This window comes from Notolabrus celidotus, chromosome 20 (assembly GCF_009762535.1).
Source record: "Notolabrus celidotus isolate fNotCel1 chromosome 20, fNotCel1.pri, whole genome shotgun sequence".
In the NCBI taxonomy this organism is placed as follows: Eukaryota; Metazoa; Chordata; class Actinopteri; order Labriformes; family Labridae; genus Notolabrus; species Notolabrus celidotus.
This window is the reverse complement of record NC_048291.1, coordinates 802,619-828,092: the sequence shown is the minus strand read 5'-3', so window position 1 is coordinate 828,092 and position 25,474 is coordinate 802,619. Positions and strand designations below refer to the sequence as shown.

The following is a 25,474-nucleotide window of genomic DNA, read 5'->3' as shown; positions in this document are numbered from 1 at the left end:
GACATTGATCAGAGAGAAAGTATTTAAAAACTTCACATCGCACAAAAACTCATGATGTAGGACGTCAAACTGGTGCTGACGTCAGAATATTGACATTACACTAAAACACACTCACTGTTATTTTCACACTAGACACTGGACAGAACTGGAATTTAAATTAACTTAGTGACTACAATTAAATACAAAAGAGCATGAAAACAATAATGAGATTTTATAAATACTTATTACTATAAATGTAGTAATGGTGACAGAATAAAGTACTTTAAACTCTACTAAATAAAGTCATAATGTTAAACAAGGTAATTAATAAATTAGAGGTTGTTTGAGATAAAAACACAAAATTGTATTTATTAAATATTAACCTGTTTTTCTATTTTATTTTGTCCCCTTTTTCAGTTATTTTTAATTTTTTTTTTTCTATTTTAATTTACTATAATTATCATTATTATAATTTATTTTATTTTTTTGTTTTGACATATTTCTACACCTGTCTACCTATTTTTCTTTTCTTTTCTTGGATAAACACGACTTGCCTTCACTGTTAAAATTGATCCTCTATAATAAAAAAAAAAACAGATCTTTGAAAAAAAAATATATATATCTATTTTTACTTTCACTATTCATTTTCCTTTTTCTTCTTCTCCTTTTTAGTTAATTTACTATGATTATTGTTATTATGATTTTTTTCTAAACAGATATTTTCACCTGTCTACTTATTTTTGTTGAACACCACTTGCCTTAACTTTTAAAATTGATCCTCTTTATATAATGTGGAAAGAATTCAGATAAACAGATCTTCAAAAAAAAAACAAAAAAAAAAACAGTTTATTTTTTTAAACATTTACCTTTTTTTTGTACTTTGAACACTATTCTAATTGTTTCTCTTTTTTAGTTAAAATTATTTTCTATTTTTAATTTACTATAATTCTCATTTTTAATGTTTGTTTCTGTTTATTAACATATTTCCTCACCTGTGTACTAAATAAGGTTTTCTTTTCTTGGATAAACACCAAAAACAAACAGAACGAGCAAACACTATGAAACAGATTCTCACCCAGTCTTCCTCTCCATCCTTGTTGACTGTGTTTTCAGGTTTTTACTCTTGTAGTGAAACTTTTGTGAAACCGGTTCTAACTTGCTCTTGCTCTACTTCCCTCCGTCTGCCCCCTGCTGGTGAAAACACGTCACTGCATAAACAACACCTCCAGCACCTCAGGGGGGCCGAGTTCTGGACTTCAACCTGATGTCACGGATCACTTAACCTCTCTCTCTTATTGACTGAAACAATGTAGAAAAACACAAACATCAGCAGAAGAGGACAAAAAGCACACAGGGCCGGCGTGTAGCGGTTTAGAAAGCCTCTTTTATTGCAATAACACCAACATTTCACAACATGAGATCCATTCCAGAGGTGCAGACAGACAAACACTACAGAAGAATGTTGGAGATGCTGTTTTTATATTTCCTTTTCTTTTTTTTAAGTGCGATTAAAGTGATGGTTTAAATTCTGAGCTGTTATTTTTTATTTCCTCTCACTTCCCAGCAGTGTGAGCCAAAAGCCGCCCTGAGCACAGCCTGAGAGGGGTCATCCTCTGGCGGGTGTGTGTGTGTGTGTGTGTATGTTTTTAACCGTTCTGCAGAGGGGGTTTTAAACTCCCTGCAGCAAGCTGTGCTCTGAGAATACAGTGTGTGCTGTGAGTAATAAACAACCCCACCACCCCGTATAGACTTCACCTCCAACATCAACAAAAACACTGATAGTGATGAACGTAAAATAAACACAATATATCAACGCACGTCCGGATACAAAGCCAACCGCCCCGCCCGGGAGAATTCAGATGCGTTTAAGGCCTTAGTGTGTGTTGGCACTCTGAGCTCCTTCGTCCGTGTTTTTAAATGAAGCACATAAAGGCAGTGGTTTACGTCAAGGCTTTAAGTGTTTGTTTGTTTTCATCTCAGTGCAAAAACGAAGAGATTTCAGCACATTCACAATCAGATAAACGCCTTCAATATGCTTCAGAGTCCAATTAGTCACCTGAATCCTGCCTCTGATTTGATGTCGCTGCATGAAACGTGTGTATCACATTGTTAAGCCCAAAAGCGGAGTCACGAGTACTAACTGCAGCTAAATGGATCGAGTACATTTCAGCATAGAAACCTTCATTATAAACTGAGGCCAGAGCGCGAGCATAATAAACATGAAGCACTTCCATTTTTAACCATTATAAAAACGTCTGCATAAAATACAATTCTATAGATCGAGATATTACTTTGGTCCCCTTCCTGTGATCCGTCTTCATTTACCCCTTTACTTCTTTCTTTCTTTTCTCTTTCTTCAATTAGAAAAATAGATCCGTGATCAGGACTATTCATAATTGGAATGTTTCCTTATAAAAATATCCTTTCTTTCTTTTTTTTTTTCCCAGAGATGAAAAATGAAGCAAAAGAAACAAAATTTGGCCCAAAAAGAAACATGTGTGTGTGTGTGTGTATGTGTGTGTGTGTGTGTGTGTGTGTGTTGTCAGCATGGTGATTGTCCCAGTTTACTGGCTTCAGTGTGTGTGTGTGTGTCAGTGTGTTAAGAATGCATAGATTGTCATGTTGTGTCGATCAGACTGTCACAGGACTAAACCCCCGTCTTTAGTTTTTAACAACATCCTCATCTTTGTGTTCCTCTCTGTCAGTTGTTGCGGTTATGTGTGCTCTTTGTGATTCTGGGTCTATGTGTGTGTTTGTGTGTGTGTGTGTGTGTGTGTGTGTGTCTGTGTGTGTGATGCAGTTTTTCAGGAGTGGAGCGGCACACTGTGGCTCTTCATTCAGGTTTAGGCTCAGCGGTCTCGCTCTTGGGCTCGCTCTTGGGCTCGCCCTCCTCGTCGCTTTCGACGCCTGAAGCGCGGGGGACCGTGCGGCGAATAAGGTAGGGGAGGTCACCACGTCTGAGAGGAACACAAGATCAATGTTAAAGTGACTGCCTGAATTTTCTTTCACTGCAGAAGGTACCAGGCCTTTATTTGAAGCAGGCTTTTACATGCTTTTACTGCAGAAGGTACCAGGCCTTTATTTGGAACAGGCTTATTTTTGCTTTTTACTGCAGAAGGTACCAGGCCTTTAAATGAAGCAGGCTTGTTTTAGCTTTTACTGCAGAAGGTACCAGGCCTTTATTTGAAGCAGGCCTGTAATTTGTTTTACTGCAGAAGGTACCAGGCCTTTATGTGAAGCAGGCTTTTATTTGCTTTTACTGCAGAAGGTACCGGGCCTTTATTTGAAGCAGGCCTTTATTTGAAGCAGGCTTTTTTTTTGCATTTACTGCAGAAGGTACCGGGCCTTTATTTGAAGCAGGCCTTTATTCGTTTTTACTGCAGAAGGTACCAGGCCTTTATGTGAAGCAGGCCTTTATTCGTTTTTACTGCAGAAGGTACCAGGCCTTTATTTGAAGCAGGCTTTTATTTGTTTTTACTGCAGAAGGTACCAGGTCTTTATTTGAAGCAGGCTTTTATTTGCTTTTTCTACAGAAGGTACCAGGCCTTTATTTGGAACAGGCTTTTACATGCTTTTACTGCAGAAGGTACCAGGCCTTTATTTGGAACAGGCTTTTACATGCTTTTACTGCAGAAGGTACCAGGCCTTTATTTGAAACAGGCTTATTTTTGCTTTTTACTGCAGAAGGTACCAGGCCTTTAAATGAAGTAGGCTTGTTTTAGCTTTTACTGCAGAAGGTACCAGGCCTTTATTTGAAGCAGGCCTGTAATTTGTTTTACTGCAGAAGGTACCAGGCCTTTATTTGAAGTAGGCTTTTATTTTCTTTTTCTACAGAAGGTACCAGGCCTTTATTTGAAGCAGGCTTTTATTTGCTTTTTCTACAGAAGGTACCAGGCCTTTATTTGAAGCAGGCTTTTATTTGCTTTTTCTACAGAAGGTACCAGGCCTTTATTTGAAGCAGGCCTTTATTTGAAGCAGGCTTTTTTTTGCATTTACTGCAGAAGGTACCAGGCCTTTCTGTGAAGCAGGCTTTTATTTGCTTTTTCTACAGAAGGTACCAGGCCTTTATTTGAAACAGGCCTGTAATTTGTTGTACTGCAGAAGGTACCAGGCCTTTATTTGAAGCAGGCCTGTAATTTGTGTTACTGCAGAAGGTTCCTCTCCTCACCTGAGCTTGCTCTTGAGGGAGCTGACTTCCCGGTTCATGGCGTCCGCGGACTCGCTGGCGTCCTCCAGCTCTCTCTGCAGCTTCCTTCGGTTGGCGTTCGCCCTCTGAGCCTCCTCCTCAGCCTCCTCCAGCTGACGCTTCAGCTGCTTCGTGCGAGAGTTCAGCTTGTCCGCCTGCAGGTGAGAGTCGAACACGTTTAGACTCAGATTGAGATCGGACTGACGGGAGCTACAAAGATCTTCATGGGACGTCCTGAAGAGAAGAGCCGCTCACCTGATCCTTGAACTGCTCGGTGTTGCGTCTCTCGTCGTCCACCTGCAGGATGACTTCCTTCAGTTTCTTCTCCGTGCGTCTCACCATCTTGGTGGCTGCCTGTCTCTCCCTGAGTGAAGAACGCCACGAAGGTCAGACCCAAAACATCCATTGAAGATTTCTACCCACAGTCTTTAACTTCTTGATTCACAGTTCACTTCAGATATGTTTGTGGAACTAAAAGTTTGGTTTTCATGTCAAAACTGTAAATCCTTAAATATGGGAGGAGGTCTTTATTTTCTTTTACCATACAGAATGTACCAGGCCACTATATGAGGCAGGCCTTTAAATGAAGCAGGCTTGTTTTAGCTTTTACTGCAGAAGGTACCAGGCCTTTATTTGAAGCAGGCCTTTACTTGCTTTTACTGCTCAAGGTACCAGGCCTTTATTTGAAACAGGCCTTTACTTGCCTTTACTGCATAAGGTACCAGGCCTTTATTTGAAGCAGGCCTTTACTTGCTTTTACTGCTCAAGGTACCAGGCCTTTATTTGAAGCAGGCCTTTACTTGCTTTTACTTCTTAAGGTACCAGGAACTTTATTTGAAACAGGCCTTTACTTGCCTTTACTGCATAAGGTTTCAGGCCTTTATTTGAAACAGGCCTTCACTTACTTTTAATCCAGAAGGTACCAGGCCTCTAATTGAAGGAGGCCTTTACTTGATTTTACTGCAGAAGGTACCAGGCCTCTAATTGAAGCAGGTTTGTCTTTCTTTTACTGCAGATAGTACCAGGCCTTCATTTGAAGCAGGCTTGTCTTTCTTTTACTGCAGATGGCACTAGGCCTTTATTTGAAGCAGGCTTTTATTTGCTTTTCCACAATAGAACCAGGCCTTGACTTGTTTTTAAAACAGAAGGTACCAGGCCTTTATAAGAAGCCAATCAGGCCTCTAAATGAAGCAGGCCTTTACTTGCTTTTACTGCAGAAGGTACCAGGCCTCTAATTGAAGCAGGCCTTTACTTGCTTTTACTGCAGAAGGTACCAGGCCTCTAATTGAAGCAGGCCTTTACTTGCTTTAACTGCAGAAGGTACCAGGCCTTTATTTGAAGCAGGGCTTTACTTGCTGTCACTACAGAAGGTACCAGGCCTTTACTTGAAGCAGGCGTTTACTTGCTGTCACTACAGAAGGTACCAGGCCTCTAATTGAAGCAGGCCTTTACTTGCTTTTACTGCAGAAGGTACCAGGCCTTTAATTGAAGCAGGCCTTTACTTGCTTTTACTGCAGAAGGTACCAGGCCTTTATTTGAAGCAGGCCTTTACTTGCTGTCACTACAGAAGGTACCAGGCCTTTATTTGAAGCAGGCCTTTACTTGCTGTCACTACAGAAGGTACCAGGCCTTTATTTGAAGCAGGCCTTTACTTGCTGTCACTACAGAAGGTACCAGGCCTTTATTTGAAGCAGGCCTTTACTTGCTGTCACTACAGAAGGTACCAGGCCTTTATTTGAAGCAGGCCTTTACTTGCTGTCACTACAGAAGGTACCAGGCCTTTATTTGAAGCAGGCCTTTACTTGCTGTCACTACAGAAGGTACCAGGCCTTTAATTGAAGCAGGCCTTTACTTGCTTTTACTGCAGAAGGTACCAGGCTTTTAATTGAAGCAGGCCTTTACTTGCTGTCACTACAGAAGGTACCAGGCCTTTATTTGAAGCAGGCCTTTACTTGCTGTCACTACAGAAGGTACCAGGCCTTTATTTGAAGCAGGCCTATACTTGCTGTCACTACAGAAGGTACCAGGCCTTTATTTGAAGCAAACCAGTAAAAGTGAGTGATTATGTGTTAATCTGGATCAAGCATGCCCCTCCCTGTAGTACATACAGTGAGTGTATGATGCAGAGTAGATCCTTCCTCACCTGGTCTCCATGTCCAGCTGTTCCTCCAGCTGAGCGATCTTGGCCTCCAGGGCGGTCATGTTGGCCTTGTACTTGGATTTGACGGTTCCCTCCAGTTCCTGCAGCTTCAGTTTCAGCTCCTTGTTCTGGCGCTCCAGCTGAGAACGAGCTCCTTCCACGCGCTGAGAGCTGCTGCGCTCGGCGGCCAGCTCCACGTTCATCTGGTCGCTCTGCAGGAGGAGATCCAGGAAATCAAGGATCAGGTTCAGTTTGAGGACACCATGACCGATCCTTCTTCACATACAGAGCTGTAAAGCTGGGACTCCGCCCTCTGCTCCACTCACCTGCAGCATCGCTTTCTTCAGTCGGTCGTTGACCAGCTCAGTGTTGCACTGCTCCTCCTCCAGCTCCTCCTCCAGCTGAGCGATGCGAGCCTCCAGCCGTCTCCTCTCCTCTGCGGTCTGAGCACTGAGAGGCACAAAGAAGAAATGAGGACATGAATCTCAAACCATGGCGTCTGTTTCTCTACGTCAGTGAAGTTAGAGCGACGTCTTACTGCTTGGCGGCCTGGTTGTTGATCTCATCCTGCAGTTCGTCTCTCTCCTGCTGCGCCTGTCTCTTGGCTCGCTCTGCGGCGGCCACCTCCTGCAAGAGGACGGACGAGAGCAGAGTGAGGAGAGAGCAGACGGAGGAAGAAGAACATCCTTCACAAGAGACAACAAACTCACCTCCTGCATCTGGAGCATCTCAGCCTCCATGCTTTTCAGCTTCTTCTCCGTCTCCTTGCTCTGAGCGAGGATCTCCTCTCTGGACATGCGAGTGTCCTCCAGCTCCCGGAACAGGTCCTTCATCTGAGCCTGCAGAGTCAGAGGATTTAGTCAGACCGGGTACAAACTGCATGTTCTGTGTTTAAACGATCAGCTGAGGTGAACGTGACGGGTGCTTTTATTTAACCGGACTCACTTGGAGTTTCTTCAGCTGTTTCAGCGCCTCGTCACGGTTCTTGTTGGCCATGTCGATGCCGGCCTCCAGCTCCTTCAGGTCCAACTCCAGCTTCTTGCGTGCGGCGACGGCAACAGAACGCTGCTTCCTCTCATCCTCCAACTCCATCTCCATCTCTCTGACCTGAGGGAGGAACGTTCCAGGACTTGAGCTTGCATGATTAAGGTGCAGTTTTAGGTCTAAATCCCTCAGTTGAACCTTGAACTAGTTAGAAAACCCATAACTTAAAGGTGACATATTCTGCTCTTCTTCATCAACATATATTGGTCTAAGAGGTCCCCAAAACATGTCTTTAAAGACATTTCAAAAACTCTTTGAAATCAGATTCTGGTCTGCCTGTAAACCCCTCTTTTTCAGCCCTGCTCAGAACAGGCTGTTTTCTGTGTCTGTGCCTTTAAATGAGAATGAGCTATCTGGCCACGCCCCCTCAGGAAGTGGGTGTGGCCTCGGCCGTCTGGCACGTTGATCTAATGTTTACATGTTGGCTGAATATACACGGCTGCTCACAGACCCGCGTTACTTCAACCCTCTGAATCTGATCCAGAATCTGATCCTGACGGAGAGGCGCCTGCAGCAGGACCTTTCTGAACCATTGGTCACAGATTTAGTGTTTCTTGTTGTTTTATTTGTCAGCATGTCGACGTGTGTCTTGGTACACAGCTACCAACATGTAGCTATGTGGCTATGCTAACTAGCGCTAGCACTTTTCCATGCAAACTAAAAATCATCCACTAGATCTTCAAATCTGCAGACGTGGGGAGTCAAAGCGACCTTTGTGTTTATTAAGACAGCCTACAACTAGCATGCCTCCCTCCTAAGCTCCTTGTTAGCACACATGTGTGCAGGGAATGAAAAACGGAGGAGGGGTTGAGTTGTATTTTATACAGTCTATGGGCTGAACAAGCTCCGAGCTCTGACTTCCTGTTACAGACCGGATATTGTTGTTACGTAACAAAAACACTGAAAACTGAAACGGCTGGTTTCAGCACACATTTACAGAAAGGTGGAGAAATCAGAACAGGGGCAGAATGGAGTCTTTGACTTTTCAGGGGGTTTGTAGACAGGGACACAGATTTCAGGGAGAGGACCATTAAAAAGTCCATTCTGCAGGATATGTCACCTTTAAGATTCTCTCTCATCTCTGCTGCGTCCTCCGTACCTGTTTGACGAGCGATCTCTTCTTCTCCTCGCCCATCTCGTCCCGCCCTGCGAGGTCTCTCTCGTACTGAGCCTTCATGGCCTGCATGTTGACCTCCAGACGCAGCTTGGCGTCCTCGGTGGCCTGCAGCTCGTCCTCCAGCTCCTCCAGCTGAGTCTTCATCTCCTCCAGCTGCTGGTCCATAGCACGCTTGGACTTCTCCAGCTCGTGGACCTGCAGGTAAGGAGAGGAGGGGTCGGTGACGAGGAGGAGGAGGAGGAGGATGGACACAAAAAGAACAAGGCAGGCTTTTTCCAGACTTACATTCTTTCCCACGTCGTCCTTAGAGGAGACGAGGTCCTCCATCTCAGCACGCAGCAGTTTGTTGTTGCGGTCCAGTTCTTCCTTAATGTCCATCAGAGCGTCGAGCTCGCGGGTCAGAGCTAGAGAACGGGTCTCCTTCTCTCTGGCCTCGCCCTCAGCTCGGTCACGCTCCTCTGCGTAGCGGGCGGAGATGTTCTTCTCCTCTGCCAGCATCTGAAGGAATCACAACGATTGTTAAATCAAACCAGCCAAGATGAATCAAAGATCAGAGATCGTCCTTCCTGCGTGAAGTCTCACCTGGTCAAACTTCTTCTGCTTCTTCTCCAGGTTGGAGACGATCTGCCTCAGATGATCCTGGTCCACCACCATGTCGTCCAGCTCCTGCTGCAGACGGGTCTTGGTCTTGTCCAGCTTCTCGAAGGCGGCACATTTCTCCTCCATCCTCTGGTTCACGGCCTCCAGGTCCCTCTGGAACCTCTTCTTTCCTTCCTCAGCCGTCTCCAGACAGCCGGCGTCCGACTCCACCTTCTTCTTCATCTCGGCGAGCTGCGGGGGACAGAGACGGCGTCACTCAAACATCTGACGTGGGACGGCGTTTAATATCTGAGATGAAGACGTGTTGGGATGTTTCTCTCTCACCTGAGCCTGCACCATCTGCAGCTGCTTCTCCACGTTCCTCTTGGCCTCCTCTTCCTCCTCCAGCTGATCTCTCAGGCTGTTGTGTTCTTCCTCCAGCTGGCGCACACGCGTGTTCTGAGACAGCTTCTGGCGAGTCTCTTCCTGGAGGAGCTCCTGTTATGAACACAGACGGGACAGAACATGAAGAGTGTTTGAATCCACTGATCGGACTCTCTGCGTGGTTTCCTGTGAACGAGGGGAAGCGGTGTTGTGAGGTTTCGTGTCTGCGTACCTGAATATCCTGCAGCTGAGACTCCACGGCGGAGCAGTCTTTGGTGGCCTTGATGGATTTGCCCTCCACGTCATTCAGCAAAAGGCTCACATTTTCCAGTTCAGCCTGCAAATCAGAAAACACCACATGAGCCTCTGACCGGAGCAGAAACACGATCCACTTCCTGTTCGTCTGCTCAGCTGATAGATGAAGGTCGTACCTGAGACTTTGAGAGCCTCTCTGCCAGCTCCTGCCTCTGGCGCTCGCTCTCTGAGTGTTTGAGCTGCAGCTCCTGGACCAGAGCTTCGGCCTTCTTCCTGCGGTGCTCGGAATCTCCCTTCCCCTGCGTCAGCGTCTGCAGCTCGATGGCCAGCTCGTTCCTCTCGGACTCCAGAGCCTGCTTGGCCTTCTCCATGGACACTTTGTTCTGCAGGAGAGGACGAGCGTGTGAGACTTCTGCGCTCAGAAAACAAAGGCGCATACAGAAGATGAGATCCCTGACGGACTCACCCTCTTGGCCTGCTCCAGCTGCTCGTTGAGCTCGTCGAAGGCCTGTCCGTGTTTCTGTCTGATCTCGGACAGCTGCTGCTCGTGGACTTTGGCCTCGTCGTCCAGAGTCTTCTTCAGATGAGCGACCTCAGTCTCACGCTTGGACCTGAGCAGAGAGAGCAAGGATTCATCAGTGAGCTCTCAGACTCATGAACAGAGGTTTGTTGCAGCTACCTTGAGACCAGAATCTCTACCTGAGCTCCTGCTGAGCGGCGGTGGAGTCCAGCGTGTCCTCCAGCTCGGTCTTCAGGGCCTCCAGCTCTTCTCCCAGGTCCCTGCGGTGTTTCTCTGCCTTCATGCGGGACTGCTTCTCCAGCTCCAAATCCTCCTGCAGCTCGGAGATCTGAGCCTCCAACTCACGGATCTTCTTCTGGGCCAGGTTCTTCTGGGCCGCCTCCTCCTCCATCCTTCAGGGAGAAGCAGGAGAGATGAGTAAAGAGGCACAGAGGGTGATCAGTGTAATGATGAGACATGAAGGGGTCTGAACAGACCTGGCCAGAGCTGCCTGGAGCTCCTCCTCCTTCTTGGCCAGCTGAGCGCGGAGCTCGGCGATCTGCGCCTGCAGCTCAGCGATCTGGTCGTGAACGTCGGTGTAGTCGCCCTCCAGCTTACGGCGGTTCTTCTCCACTTCCTGGCGCTGCTTCTCCTCCCTGCGCAGGCGGTCTGACAGAATAAAGACAGATTAGAACCGTGGAAAAAGAGAGAGAGGACGCTGTGAGCTGGATACTCTTTGTCCACGTGTCCTCGTCCTACCCTCCAGATCGGTGATCATGGCCTCGTGCTTGTTCTTCAGTTTCTGCAGGCTCTTGGATTTCTCCTCCTCCTCGGTCAGGTTGGTGGTGAACTCAGAGATCCTCTCATCCATCAGCTTCTTCTCCTGTGATCATCAACCAGGGAAAATGAGCATCCTCAGAAGACGTCGCTCACTAACTCTGAAGAAGAGTGATCGAAGCGGTTACATTACCTTCAGGAGTTTGTTGTTCTGGTCCTCGAGAACCATCACGTCCTCCTCGATCTTCTTCACCTTGGCCTCCATCGTGACCTTCTCCAGCTGGAGCTTCTGCCTGGCGGCCTCCTCCTCATCCAGCTGCTGCTCCAGGTCCTGTTCAGAGTCAACAAATCAAACAGTGAGTCCTCTATTAAACGTTCACAGTTCTTCTTTAAATGAACCAGTTCTTCATCCTTACTGAAATATTCTGCTGCATCTTCTTCTTCTCTGACGTCAGGTGTGAGGCGCGCTCCTCCTCCTCCTCCACACGGGCCTCCAGGTCGTGGAGAATCTCCTCCAGCTCCTGTTTCCTGGCAGCCAGACGAGCTCTCATCTCCTCGGCCTCGGCGCAGAGTTCTGTTTCTGCCTGGAGCTGCTCCTGCAGGGCCATCTTCTCTGCGCTCAGCTGCAAACAGAGCAGGAGGACGCGTTATTATCTGAGGACGAACTACTCCGACACACCGCTCCATCAGACGCTTCATTCGTTCTGGCCTCTACGTCCTGACGGTGTTTACCTGATGCTGCTTTTCCTCCATTTCCTGCAGCTGCAGCTCGGCGTACTGCTGCTTCTCCTTCACCTTCACCAGCTCTTCATCCTTGGCCATCATCTCCTCCTCCTGCCTGCTGACTTGAAGCAGGGGCTTCACCTGAGGGCAACACGTGAGGAGAAGGTGTGAGGACAGATAACAGAAAGGTCAGACTGTTTGTAAGATGTTGTGCAGACAGACAGAGACCTACCTTAGTGAAGAGTCTCCACCACTGCCAGTTCCTGAGCTTCAGGTAAGCGGCACAGTTCCTCTGGATCACCTTCATCGCAGTCAGCTGCTGCTGTCTCTTAGCGAAAGCCCTAGAAAGACAGAGACAGAAACTCAGACCATGACTCTCCATAAAACCTTCACCTGAGTAAAACCTGCATGTTATGTGAATGCAATAAGTCTGGGTTGTACTTCTGAATGCTTCAGCGTTGATTCACTAAGAAGTATAAACCAGGCTCAAGACGCCAAACTTTCAGACATGCAGATTCATTCTCTTCTTTGCATTAATTTGAGTTTGCATAATTCTTCGGTCGCTCTAAAGAAGATGAAAGATGGCGTTCGTCTGCACGTACTTGCGGGCGACGTATCCTCTGCACCAGGCCTGGAAGCTGATGATGATGTCAGTGATCTTCATGTCTCTCTCCTCCTCCAGGTGAGCGAGGACTCCGGCTCTGAAGAACACTTTGCTCTGACCGATCCGGAACAGGTTGGGATCCAGCTCCAGGCTTTTGATCTGACGGGAAGAGAGGAAACACTCTGATCAGTCACACTGCAGAGAGACAAGTTCAGCATCATCCAGCTCAGCTGGAAGTCAGAGGACGTCTTACCATGAGCACGCAGGCCTGCTTCCCGTCCATGAAGCCTTTGGGGATGGCGTTAGGAGTGAGGATTTCATACCTGAGAGAGGAGGAGGAGTTAGTTTCATGTTTTCAGAGACAAACCGACCACAGAGAGAGAACAGCAGGTACGGGTCTGTTACCTCTGTCTGAACTCCTGGAACACGATGCGGTTGGGGAAGCCCTGTCTGCAGATACGGATTCCCTCCAGGACACCATTACACCGCAGCTGGTCCAGCACCAGATGGGGGTCCAGTTTACCAGCCTGGGGGGGGAGGAATAATCGCAGACAGGCGACAAAGATTAGAGACTCTCTTCTGTGAAGTTTAAGGAATTACGATCAAGAACTTTTTGGACGTTTATAGGGATGCACCGAAAATTCAGTCACTGAAAATTTCCAGCCGAAACAGAATGATGTGATGAGAGCAAAAACAACGTCTGGATTGATTTGTGTGAAAGCGAGTCCTGCAGCGCAGATCACAAGTTCCCCGCGACATTCACTTCACACCTGTGGGTCTTAATAGAGAACAGTCCCTCTCTTCTTGCCCCCCTTTGAGCAGCTAAATAAAGAGATCAGCTCCTCTGATGCATCTGTAGCAGACGTTCTTCCTTTAATGCAGCACTAAAGAGTCTTCTAATCAAAGAGTCTGAGACGGACCACTGATTGAAAACAAAGACTCTTGGAGTCTGTCAGCACACGTTTCACTGAGATCTATTCGGATCCTCTGCACTTCATCGTGACTGGACTTGATCCACGTTATAAAGATCAGTACCTGGATGTGGGAATAAAGCAGCGCACACGAGAAATGATCCAGACCACGATGGATGAGGAGAACCAGCTTGGAGAACAGAGCGGCCTAGGGGGCGTGTCCAGAGCTTTTTGAAGGGGGTGGCCCAACGGAGGCTCTCACATAGGCAGGGGTGGCCCAACAGAGGCTCTCACATAGGCAGGGGTGGCCCAACGGAGGCTCTCACATAGGCAGGGGTGGCCCAACGGAGGCTCTCACATAGGCAGGGGTGGCCCAAAGGAGGCTCTCACATAGGCAGGGGTGGCCCAACGGAGGCTCTCACATAGGCAGGGGTGGCCCAACGGAGGCTCTCACATAGGCAGGGGTGGCCCAAAGGAGGCTCTCACATAGGCAGGGGTGGCCCAACGGAGGCTCTCACATAGGCAGGGGTGGCCCAAAGGAGGCTCTCACATAGGCAGGGGTGGCCCAACGGAGGCTCTCACGTAGGCAGGGGTGGCCCAAAGGAGGCTCTCACGTAGGCAGGGGCGGCCCAAAGGAGGCTCTCACGTAGGCAGGGGTGGCCCAACGGAGGCTCTCACGTAGGCAGGGGTGGCCCAACGGAGGCTCTCACATAGGCAGGGGTGGCCCAACTGAGGCTCTCACATAGGCAGGGGTGGCCCAACTGAGGCTCTCACATAAGCAGGGGTGGCCCAAAGGAGGCTCTCACATAGGCAGGGGTGGCCCAACAGAGGCTCTCACATAGGCAGGGGTGGCCCAACTGAGGCTCTCACATAGGAAGGGGTGGCCCAACGGAGGCTCTCACATAGGCAGGGGTGGCCCAAAGGAGGCTCTCACATAGGCAGGGGTGGCCCAAAGGAGGCTCTCACATAGGCAGGGGTGGCCCAACAGAGGCTCTCACATAGGCAGGGGTGGCCCAAAGGAGGCTCTCACATAGGCAGGGGTGGCCCAAAGGAGGCTCTCACATAGGCAGGGGTGGCCCAAAGGAGGCTCTCACATAGGCAGGGGTGGCCCAACAGAGGCTCTCACATAGGCAGGGGTGGCCCAAAGGAGGCTCTCACATAGGCAGGGGTGGCCCAAAGGAGGCTCTCACATAGGCAGGGGTGGCCCAACTGAGGCTCTCACATAGGCAGGGGTGGCCCAACGGAGGCTCTCACATAGGCAGGGGTGGCCCAACGGAGGCTCTCACATAGGCAGGGGTGGCCCAACGGAGGCTCTCACATAGGCAGGGGTGGCCCAAAGGAGGCTCTCACATAGGAAGGGGTGGCCCAACGGAGGCTCTCACATAGGCAGGGATGGCCCAACGGAGGCTCTCACATAGGCAGGGATGGCCCAACAGAGGCTCTCACATAGGCAGGGATGGCCCAACGGAGGCTCTCACATAGGCAGGGGTGGCCCAACGGAGGCTCTCACATAGGCAGGGGTGGCCCAACGGAGGCTCTCACATAGGCAGGGGTGGCCCAACAGAGGCTCTCACATAGGCAGGGGTGGCCCAACAGAGGCTCTCACATAGGCAGGGGTGGCCCAACAGAGGCTCTCAAATAGGCAGGGGTGGCCCAACGGAGGCTCTCACATAGGCAGGGGTGGCCCAACAGAGGCTCTCACATAGGCAGGGGTGGCCCAAAGGAGGCTCTCACATAGGAAGGGGTGGCCCAACTGAGGCTCTCACATAGGCAGGGGTGGCCCAACGGAGGCTCTCACATAGGAAGGGGTGGCCCAACTGAGGCTCTCACATAGGCAGGGGTGGCCCAAAGGAGGCTCTCACATAGGCAGGGGTGGCCCAACTGAGGCTCTCACATAGGCAGGGGTGGCCCAAAGGAGGCTCTCACATAGGCAGGGGTGGCCCAAAGGAGGCTCTCACATAGGCAGGGGTGGCCCAAAGGAGGCTCTCACATAGGCAGGGGTGGCCCAAAGGAGGCTCTCACATAGGCAGGGGTGGCCCAAAGGAGGCTCTCACATAGGCAGGGGTGGCCCAACTGAGGCTCTCACATAGGCAGGGGTGGCCCAACAGAGGCTCTCAAATAGGCAGGGGTGGCCCAACGGAGGCTCTCACATAGGCAGGGGTGGCCCAACAGAGGCTCTCACATAGGCAGGGGTGGCCCAAAGGAGGCTCTCACATAGGAAGGGGTGGCCCAACTGAGGCTCTCACATAGGCAGGGGTGGCCCAACGGAGGCTCTCACATAGGAAGGGGTGGCCCAACTGAGGCTCTCACATAGGCAGGGGTGGCCCAAAGGAGGCTCTCACATAGGCAGGGGTGGCCCAACTGAGGCTCTCACATAGGCAGGGGTGGCCCAACTGAGGCTCTCACATAGGCAGGGGTGGCCCAAAGGAGGCTCTCACATAGGCAGGGGTGGCCCAACAGAGGCTCTCACATAGGCAGGGGTGGCCCAAAGGAGGCTCTCACATAGGCAGGGGTGGCCCAAAGGAGGCTCTCACATAGGCAGGGGTGGCCCAAAGGAGGCTCTCACATAGGCAGGGGTGGCCCAAAGGAGGCTCTCACATAGGCAGGGGTGGCCCAAAGGAGGCTCTCACATAGGCAGGGGTGGCCCAACTGAGGCTCTCACATAGGCAGGGGTGGCCCAAAGGAGGCTCTCACATAAGCAGGGGTTTGATACATCATCTAAGCTTAATTCTTTAAGGACTTACAAAAGATGTTTTTTAAAGTCACATTTGAGGATAAAGAGCAGAGAACATGTCTGTGCAACACAAACAGAAAATGCTTAATCTTAAATCCAAGGAGTTAAATGTTAAACTGTCCCCAGTCTCCCTACTAATAATTGGCATAATCATTTATTTCAGTGTTTCGGTTTTTGATTTCGGTGCATCCCTAGTCGTTTATAATCCGTGCATCAAGCTTTCTTTACGACTCTGATCTGCAACATCTCCACTAGGAGAACCAGCAGAAGAATAAAACTCCCCGGGTACCTTCTTCTCGTGGTTGGGGATGATGCAGCGCACAAAGTTGGGGTTTGTGTTCCTCAGAGTCGCCATGAGCTTAGACAGCTGCTCCTTGTACAGCTGGCCCACCGTACGGAACATTCCCTTACGAGTCTTGAAGGCACCGGGCTCGTTCATGCCGGTGACCTTATCCAGGCCCACGATGCGGTCCACTAAGAGAGAGAGAGGAGAGAGGTATCGTGTTAGGATCTGGGAGGGTTTAACTCTTAACTTTAAGATATCCAACCAGGCAAACTCAAGCCAAACGCACGTCATGAGGAGGAATGAGTATGACTGTTATCTCTCCACTTCTCTTGCTCTAAGCTCGTAAAAACCAGGAGCAGTGAGACACCACACAAACACCGAGTGAACGGGGGGAACAGGGATCAGGTGGAGTCACAAAAAGCAAGTGAAGCGTGGAGAGATCACACACCAAAATAAACGAGTGCAGTGGGTGGAGACTAGGACTGCTCTGTAAAGTGGATCTATGTGAATGTGTGTGTGCGTGTATGTGTGTCAGGGAGGTGTGACACTTTGGCGGTTGCAGTGGACATGTAATGTTTTTAACGGTGATCAAAAAAACCAAACCAAACCCATGCAGTATATACCCATCGCTGCAGTACCCAAGACCAACACCAGGGGGCCCCAAACAACGCTATTACACAGAGGGAGAGAAGGAAAGATCACCAGGAGGTTCGTAACGTCACACAGAGAACATGTTTTCACCCAAAGCTACGTCTGAACATTCAGGAGAAGAGCACGGAGGACGGATCTGTGTTCTCAGGAAGAGGGGGAACAAAGAAAGAGAAACCCGGTCACCTGAGTCTGAGTGGAGAAAAGGAGAACGCTGATAAAAATAGGCTTTCTGACATTTTTGCACATCTGAGACCCCGTAAAAGAAAGTAAAGACACACGAGAAAGACAGACGGACCGGACAGAGGAGAAAGAAAGGATGAGGGAGAAGGTAAAGACAGAGGTTCACACAGCAGACGATACAAAGAGAGAGAAGACAAGATCAAACACAAAACAGGAAGAAGAAAACGTGAGAGATAATCCCGATCCTCCGATACAGCGGCACGCAAACACCAACACCAACTCACCGTCTTTCCAGAGCTCAGACACAAACTTGTCAGTGGACTGGTTCAGCAGAGAGGTCACGTTGTCATTCAGGGGGTCCATGTTCTTCATCAGCCACTCGTCTGCTTTGTAGTCCACCTGAGGAGGATCAGCAGGAAGGGTTAGGGTCACCGTCTTTGACTCGCAGATCTGTCACGTCTCGAACGCAGAGGTTTACCTTGCCGGCGTAATGGATGATGCTGAAGTCGGCTTCTTCCTTCAGTTTCTTGGGCTTGAAGAACTTGGGGTGGGTGCCCTGCTCCTGGAGAACCTTCTCCACAAAGCTCTTGTCGGTGGCTTTAGGGAACCAGCACTCCTCGTCCAGCAGAGCGAGGATACCGGGAGGGCTGGCCTGCACACGGAGGGGAGAGAGAGACGACGTTAGAGGAGACTTAGACCACACAACAAATCCCTCTCAGACATGAACACACAGCTCTTCAACCCACCGTGACCTCCACGGTTACTCCAAGGGATTAAATGTTGCTTCATACTTTGCAAACAGTAAAGCTAGGGTTGGTAGTCACGGAAAACTAGCATGAATTTGAATGTAGCATGTCTTCCAGCAACAAGACACTCCAGAAGAACGGCGACAGGGAACTTGCTGCTTTGGGCTCTTGTACAAGCTCCACCAGCCTGACTGGTCTCTGATAATGCAGCTCAGTGACTGAGTGCTGAAGGGGACAGCTGTGCTTTAATACTTAATAACAGGTAGCTTCAAAAGTCCTCAAATTCATTGCATTTCAAATGATCGCTGCAGGGAAGGTTCTACATGTTGCTTTATCCTAACAGCCCGACTCTTTCTTTTGATTCTTCTGAAACACAATCTGCTTTCAGGTTTGAGAAGAGCAGCTGCTTTTGTTTCTGTAACATTCAGACAGACATGAGACTCTCAGACTCACAGGTTTCTCAATGAGGTCGATGCAGGGCTGCAGATCCAGGCCGAAGTCGATGAAGCTCCACTCGATGCCCTCCCTCTGGTACTCCTCCTGCTCCAGGATGAACATGGTGTGGTTGAACAGCTGCTGCAGCTTCTCGTTGGTGTAGTTGATGCAGAGCTGCTCGAAGGAGTTCAGCTGGAAGACATAAGAGGATAAAACATTAACGATCAACATCAGGAAGTCTTCAAACTGTACCTGATAGGCAGGAGCTTTACCCTGAACTATGTGCGTTTGGACCGGTGGACCCAGGGTCTAAATTTAGTTCAGGGGTAGATAATCTCCCCCCTAAAAAGCCCCTGCTGGGGGGTAGTACTTTTCAAAGGTCCCAGGACTTTCAGGGGGCGGGGCCTGCAATGCTGAACGTGTCTGATTGGTAGATTAACCTCAGTGTTTTTATTCCTCTCTCCGTCCACAATAACATCACACACATCTGTGATTCTCTTGATTTCTCTTTCTTTCATTAGTTTTTATTTGTTCTATCTTTTTTGTATGTGTGTGTACTTTTCAAAAGAAGAAGCTGTGATTCTCTTGATTTAGCAGCTTGTAACAGTAGTCTTCTCTCAGCCCACCGTGAATGCGTCTCTCCTCCCGGTGTTCCGGTTTTAAAAGTGACCCTGTAAACTGGAGACCTTCAGCTGAACGTGTCAGTGTTTGTGGAGTTTACACAGCTGTTGAAACACAGAGGGAGTTCCTGGGAATGCAAACTAGTTTAGTTTTTATTAAGATTTCAAAATATCCTCATCAGATATTTAATGATGGTCTAAAGACGTTTATGAGGGATGCATCCGGCTGAGAGTCTCCAGTTAACATGGTCGCCGTTTAAACCAAAACACCGGTCGATCTCTGCGATCACGGCTTTTTGAGTTCAAAAGGATTTTAAAGCCGTGTTGAAACGTCTTTGCTACTCGCGCTTATCTCCTCTCACGTGTTGATTCAGTGAATCCATCTGTGATGAAATATAGCACCATCTAAAACAGACCAGCTGAGTCTCTTCATGCTAACAGGCTAACTGTTGTGTTGCTCAGAATGATACCTGCCTGTCCGTCTGCTTCTATGGGGTCATCTGTGATGAATGGCATTCCTCTTTGTGTTACTGCCCTCTACTGGTCTGGTGGTGTAGTGCATTTACTTTTTTTCCTCCATACGTCACTGGCCTGATTTACACAATCTACCCGGGACTTCAGCCCGCGGTCCAAACACAGACAACAATGGGGGACCAGGAACCTTTTAGTTCAGGGGGAAGTAGTTCTGGGGGCTAAAAGACCCCGGGACTTGTAGTCCAAATGCGCCCATGATGTAAAACTTCAGCCACTCACATCAAAGATCTCAAAGCCGGCGATATCCAGGATGCCGATGAAGGACGCTCCCTGTCTCTTGGTCTTGTCGAGGGCTTTGTTGAGCCTCATGACGAGCCAGCGGAACATCCTCTCGTACGTGGCTTTGGCCAGGGCCTCCACAGCGAACTCGGCCTGCTCCTGGGTCTGAGCCTTCTGCACGTAGTCTCGGCCTACTTTGATCCTGGGGGACAGGATGGCCCGGGTGAAGTCTGTGACGTTCATGCCCATGAGGTGAGACACTTTCTGGGCGGCTGTGGAGGAGGGAAAGAGGAGAGGAGAAGAGAGAACACACACAGTCAGTAAAGACATTAATCAACTGTGAATGACTGAATGAATGCATGACGATGCTTTCGTTCCTCTACACAACACCAGATCAAAGAGCTCTGACTGACAGTCAACGTGTGAAGCTTTTTGTCCTGCAGCAGCACCTATAGACGTTAAGTTGTCGCCTGTATGTCAAAGGTGACGTAACCACAGCGCTTATGTCGGCAGGTTCAAACACAAGAGACCGATCAGAGCTGCCTAATGATGTTTACAGTGTGAAGTGGCTGTCAGTCAACTATCCTGCTGAGTGTTGTTATTGTAAGGTGGATGTTGTAACAGGTTGAGATACAGCTGCAAAGAGCATGAGCAGTTAATTATGTGCAACCTTCCTCTAAACATACATCGAGAGTAAAAGTCGTCTTTAAATCTTTGAGGTTAAAGTCCGCTCTGGTAAACTTACTGGTGTTGTCGGGGATGGAGGCCTGGTCCGTGTGACGCTCCTTCTTGAAGGTCATGTTACCGAGCTGCAGCACAGAGGACACCACCTTCAACATGCCTGTGTTAGAGAGAGAGAGAGGAGAGAAGCATTAATGTGGTTTGATGTTCCCGTTAGTAAACACACAGACAGACTGCAGGGCTCTGAGCCGGGGCTGAACGTCGACATTAACAGGCGCCGGTTTGTTCCAGTTATTAAATTGAATTTAGCAGATACTCTCTCTGAAGGGAAGAAGAATTAGGAAGAGGAAGGAGGAGGAAGAGGGAGGAGAAAGAAGGAGGAGAAGGAGTAGATGAAGGAATAGAAGAAGAAGAAGGAGTAGAAGAAGAATGAGTAGTAGTAGAAGAAGTGGAAGTAAAAGAAGGAATAGAAGAAGAAGGAGCAGCAGGAGTAGAAGGAGTAGAAGAAGAAGGAGTAGATGAAGAAGGAGTAGATGAAGAAGGAGTAGATGAAGAAGGAGTAGATGAAGAAGGAGTAGAAGAAGAAAGAGCAGAAGAAGAATGAGTAGTAGTAGAAGAAGTAGAAGTAAAAGAAGGAGTAGAAGAAGGAGTAGCAGGAGTAGAAGGAGTAGAAGAAGAAGGAGTAGATGGAGTAGACAAAGAAGGAGTAGAAGAAAGAGCAGAAGAATGAGTAGTAGTAGAATAAGTAGTAGTAGAAGAAGTAGGAGAAGGAGTAGAAGGTGTAGAATGAGTAGAAGGAGAAGGAGTAGAAGGAGTAGCAGGAGTAGAAGAAGAAGAAGACTGCGCTCAAACTGTTTTCTTTTATTTATATATTTATGTTTTGGTGCATTTTTTGCCTTTAATGGAGAGAACAGCTGAAGAGAGACAGGAAACATGGGGAGTAGAGAGCGGAGGAAGACATACAGCATATATTCGAGGCAGGGAGTTGAACCCGCGACCACTGCGGCAAGGACACTAGCCTCTGTGTGGTGCACGCAGAGGATAAGGATTATCTTATCTTAATAAACTACCAAGTGTGGAGTTGTTCTCAAAGAGCTGGGTCTAAAACTTTCTCTAATGTAGAGTTGGACTGCAGATCGATTGGAGTTGGGTGATTCATTCCACCTCTGAGAACTACAAAGGAGAAGAGTCTAGCTTGAGTGCGTAGGTGTTCCCGGAAAAGCTGTCTCTTTAGCTTTCTCTTGAAGACAGAAAGAGACTCTGGAGTGAATCTGTGCACCCCACATAAAGACGCATCCCTCACTCCTCCTCCTTTCTAACCTCACCCTCAGTCCTGTCCTCTTATAAATGCATGAAAAGTACAAAAAGGTAATCATTAAAAAAGTGCACATGGTGCAGAGAGGTGTCGTAGTGGAAGTGAAACTACACCTCTGACTTTGGTATCAAAGGTTAACACTATAAAGAAAGATTAAACTGCAGCTTGTTAGTGCAGGTTAAACATTACAGGGAGAGTTGAAGCATCAAAGATTTCATATCCGGCTTCCTGGTGAATTATTGTGAACCAGTTTTTCGCACACACTTTCTCAGGTTGTAAAATCCAGATATCAAATCTTTGAGTAAAGCCGATGTGAAGAATATCCCCGTCCCACACGAGGAGCAAAGTGAAAGAGGTTTGTTACTGTCTGGCGTACCGATCTGCTCGTCCTCTGGGATGCTCATGATCTTCATGGCCTCCAGGGTCTCCGTGAACATGTCCTTGTCCTGCTGTCCGGGGATGGTCACGTTCCCGTTGGACAGGAAACGGTAGTTGTTGTAATTCTCCAGGAGGAGTTCATCTGAGGGAGAAACATGTTCAAGGTGAGACTTCTTCTCTTTAAAGGATTTATAAACGATCTGAGATTCATGCAGGATGTTTCTTACTGCGCAGTTTGTCTCCAGCTCCCGTCAGCAGGTAGTAGAAGACGTGGAAGGTCCTCTCGTCTTTGGCCTGTCGGATGGCACGAGATTTCTCCAACAGGTCTAGAGGTCGGCGTGTCAAGGAGGCGTTTTCTGATACTTCCATTAACTCCCTAATAATTCAAAAACCTCTAAATCAGAGCAAAGCAACGTCAACGTGTTTTTACTCGTGCTCGGCTGGTTGAGCTGAAGCTGGTCAGCTCATCGTCTCAAACCGCTGGATGTTCCTGCAGAACTCTGGAGATTTAGGAGGCATAGAGCTACAAGGGAGGAGAGCTGGTCTAAGGAGACGGAGGTTTATGGAGAGGAGATAGAAGCCGTGTCTCTCCTCTCTCATCATGGGCAACATGAGATCTCTGGATAATAAGATGGACGACCTAACAGGACGAGCCAGGAGTCAGACAGAGTTTCAGGAATGTAGCATGGTGTGCTTCACAGAAACGTGGCTGCATCAGGATATAACCCGACCTCAACGTCTCCATTGAGGGCTTCCAGACCGTCCGGGCAGACCGGGATAGACCAGAGAGTGCTGTGGGCCTCCGACCATATTATCTGCACAGGGAGATCTCACATGTCATACTGGGAGCTGTTTACATCCCCCCTCTGCCAACTAGACTACGGCGTCCAACCATCTCAACGCTCCCATAGACAGACCACAGACAGACCAGCAGAGGGCCCTCTTCCTGATCTCCAGACTGACAGAGCACCCTCTTCCTGATCTCCAGACTGACAGAGCACCCTCTTCCTGATCTCCAGACAGACCAGCAGAGGGCCCTCTTCCTGATCTCCAGACTGACAGAGCGCCCTCTTCCTGATCTACAGACTGACCAGCAGAGGGCCCTCTTCCTGATCTCCAGGGCCTTCATGGATTTATTTTCTACAGAGCTCATCATGTATTTGTGTAACTTATTGTGTGTAGAGAAACTGTAATGACTGAATTTCCCTCCTGGTATAAATAAAGTATTTCTGATTCTGAAATCAAGGATACAAGTCTCAATATTGGCCCCGACGATGTAGCCGTTGACGTCAAAGTTGATCCTGATGAATTTTCCCTGAAAGGAGAATAAAAAGCGTTAAAGAGAAGTCGAACAGACCAGGATTAAAACCTGAGCACACGTGACGCTGCTTCTTACAAATCTGGAGGAGTTGTCGTTCTTGACCGTCTTTGCGTTTCCAAAGGCTTCCAGGATGGGGTTCGCCTGCAGCAGCTGCTTCTCTAGCTCCCCCTGGTGGTGATAAAAACACACACAGCAATGCAACTTTTAAAGCACCCTCTCCATTTGAGCGGACTATTAAAATCAGGACAATCCCCCGCCATGGATTCACATCTGACAAACCTAAATCAATAAAACATGGAGCTGGTCGTGAGAACCTCACATCATGATCTGTTGTTCATTTTACCAGACTGACTCCTCATGGTGATTATTCTGCTTTGTTTTAGGGAACATGCTGACAGAGCGGTATGTTTGTTTACCCGGGAGGTACTTACATCTGAGGGAGGGGGGAGGGGGGGGGGAGGACACGGAGCGAACAAATCATTTCAACAAAAGGCGATAAAAGATTGGGTACCATGAACACACACACAAAAAACACACACCAAACATTTACCCACACACACGACGTCATGTTAGTGCCGAAACCTGCAACACCACAGAGACCCTCATCAGTGACCCGTCACCGGTTACCCCCCAAAGCAGAATCATCCAGTGAGCCCAGAGCACAGAGACAACACAAGACGCACTTATCCAACCTTTACCTCCACAGACCTGCTGTTTGTAAAAGTGTCTTGAGATAATGTTTGTTGTGATTTGGAGCAATACAAATAAAGATTGATTTAAAAGCTTCGAATGAGTACACTCCATCCTTAAGATAACAGTTTGAATTGTTTTGCACCGAATATGTTGACATCTCACGTTTGATTAGATAAAAAGTCAAAGCAAAGACAACGTGCTGTTTGTCATTCTGCTGCTCATTTTACATTTAAAAAAAAATAAATATAATATTTAATAAAATAAATTAATAAAATAAAAATAAATACATTTTTAAATTTATTACTTGAAAACTTTATATTTAATATTTTACATTTAAAAAATAACAAATATAACATTCCACAAAATAAAATACATTTTTAAATATAATATATTTCATAAAATAAATTAATAAAATAAAAAATAAATATATTTTATAAATAATATTTAAATAAAAAAAGATATATATATATATATAGATATAATATTTTATAAAATAAATTAAAATAAAAAATAAAGGAAAGATGAATTAATTTTTAGAAAAATATATTTTATAAAATAAATTTAAAAAAATAATTATTTTTTTGAATTTATTAATTTAAATTTTATATATAATATTTATTATTTAAAAAATATGTATCAAATATAATATTTTTTTAAATAAATTATTAAAATAAAAAATGATTAATTTTTAAATATAATTTAATATCAGATTTTATATGTAATTTGTAGGTTTAAAAAAAATAAAAATGGTGAAAGCAAATCTTTATAAATTTTGACAAAACACTCACACTCACGCTCACACTCACACTCACGCTCACACTCACACTCACACTCACACTCACACTCACACTCACACTCACACTCACACTCTTCTGAAATTCTTTATGCAAAAAGAAAAAAGCAAAGTTAAACTTTGGAGCAACAATACAATGATGAAAAATTCAACCAGACAAATGTTTGAAAAGATGAAACAGATAAAAAACATTGCTGTGTTTTTGCAGCAGCGACCCGTCCCCTCTGACCCTCCCCTCTTATCCTCCCATTGTCTGGCTGAATTTTTCACAGGAACACTTAAGGCTGCCGCTGATCTGCAAACAAACTTCCTCCAGACTTTCTATTGGCTGACAGAAACACGTCCCCTCTGCCCTCCAAACAAAGTGACTCCCACAAAACGACGAAGCGCTCCAGCGGGGGACAGGACGGGAAGGAGAGGTGAGGGGGGGTGGAGGTGGGAGGAGAGGGGATGAAGGTGAGGGCGGAAGCAGATGGGGGGGGGAAGAGGAGTGAATGGAGGGAGAGAGTTAACTCACATGTGACAGGATCGAGCTGTTCTGTTGATGGGAAGAGAGAGATACAACAACCTCAACAAGGGATGAAGGACGTGGTTTTCATCAAACCTCACTCATGTTCATCGATCACACAGCTGGCAGGAAGGAGAACAGCGGCGCAGCTTTCAGGCGCAGTCTGACGTCACGAGTTGATC

The 25,474-nt window shown here is 47.6% G+C and overlaps 1 protein-coding gene across 2 annotated transcripts in view; it reads right to left on the bottom strand.

Annotated features, from left to right (window-relative positions):
- Positions 1-1,343: 1,343 nt before the first annotated feature.
- Positions 1,344-25,474, bottom strand: part of LOC117832324 (myosin-9-like) — a 49,050-nt gene continuing 24,919 nt past the window's right edge. The window contains exons 6-41 of one of the 2 annotated variants that reach the window (XM_034711415.1): positions 25,302-25,322; positions 23,374-23,466; positions 23,229-23,292; positions 22,205-22,303; positions 21,976-22,119; positions 20,349-20,444; positions 19,604-19,875; positions 18,249-18,422; positions 17,528-17,701; positions 17,334-17,448; positions 16,222-16,406; positions 12,693-12,814; positions 12,541-12,610; positions 12,286-12,446; positions 11,916-12,024; positions 11,693-11,824; positions 11,377-11,583; positions 11,154-11,291; positions 10,943-11,066; positions 10,681-10,852; positions 10,384-10,596; positions 10,151-10,295; positions 9,861-10,067; positions 9,662-9,766; positions 9,391-9,543; positions 9,049-9,297; positions 8,752-8,964; positions 8,449-8,661; positions 7,251-7,412; positions 7,016-7,144; positions 6,844-6,932; positions 6,632-6,755; positions 6,309-6,517; positions 4,421-4,529; positions 4,148-4,320; positions 1,344-2,936 (exon numbers count right to left, since the gene is read on the bottom strand). In XM_034711415.1, coding sequence (XP_034567306.1) covers positions 2,813-2,936; positions 4,148-4,320; positions 4,421-4,529; positions 6,309-6,517; positions 6,632-6,755; positions 6,844-6,932; positions 7,016-7,144; positions 7,251-7,412; positions 8,449-8,661; positions 8,752-8,964; positions 9,049-9,297; positions 9,391-9,543; positions 9,662-9,766; positions 9,861-10,067; positions 10,151-10,295; positions 10,384-10,596; positions 10,681-10,852; positions 10,943-11,066; positions 11,154-11,291; positions 11,377-11,583; positions 11,693-11,824; positions 11,916-12,024; positions 12,286-12,446; positions 12,541-12,610; positions 12,693-12,814; positions 16,222-16,406; positions 17,334-17,448; positions 17,528-17,701; positions 18,249-18,422; positions 19,604-19,875; positions 20,349-20,444; positions 21,976-22,119; positions 22,205-22,303; positions 23,229-23,292; positions 23,374-23,466; positions 25,302-25,322 — 5,289 coding nt within the window. In that variant the 3' untranslated portion in view covers positions 1,344-2,812. The remainder of the gene's footprint in view (positions 2,937-4,147; positions 4,321-4,420; positions 4,530-6,308; positions 6,518-6,631; positions 6,756-6,843; positions 6,933-7,015; positions 7,145-7,250; positions 7,413-8,448; positions 8,662-8,751; positions 8,965-9,048; positions 9,298-9,390; positions 9,544-9,661; positions 9,767-9,860; positions 10,068-10,150; positions 10,296-10,383; positions 10,597-10,680; positions 10,853-10,942; positions 11,067-11,153; positions 11,292-11,376; positions 11,584-11,692; positions 11,825-11,915; positions 12,025-12,285; positions 12,447-12,540; positions 12,611-12,692; positions 12,815-16,221; positions 16,407-17,333; positions 17,449-17,527; positions 17,702-18,248; positions 18,423-19,603; positions 19,876-20,348; positions 20,445-21,975; positions 22,120-22,204; positions 22,304-23,228; positions 23,293-23,373; positions 23,467-25,301; positions 25,323-25,474) is intronic. The other variant, XM_034711416.1, reaches the window with a different exon arrangement.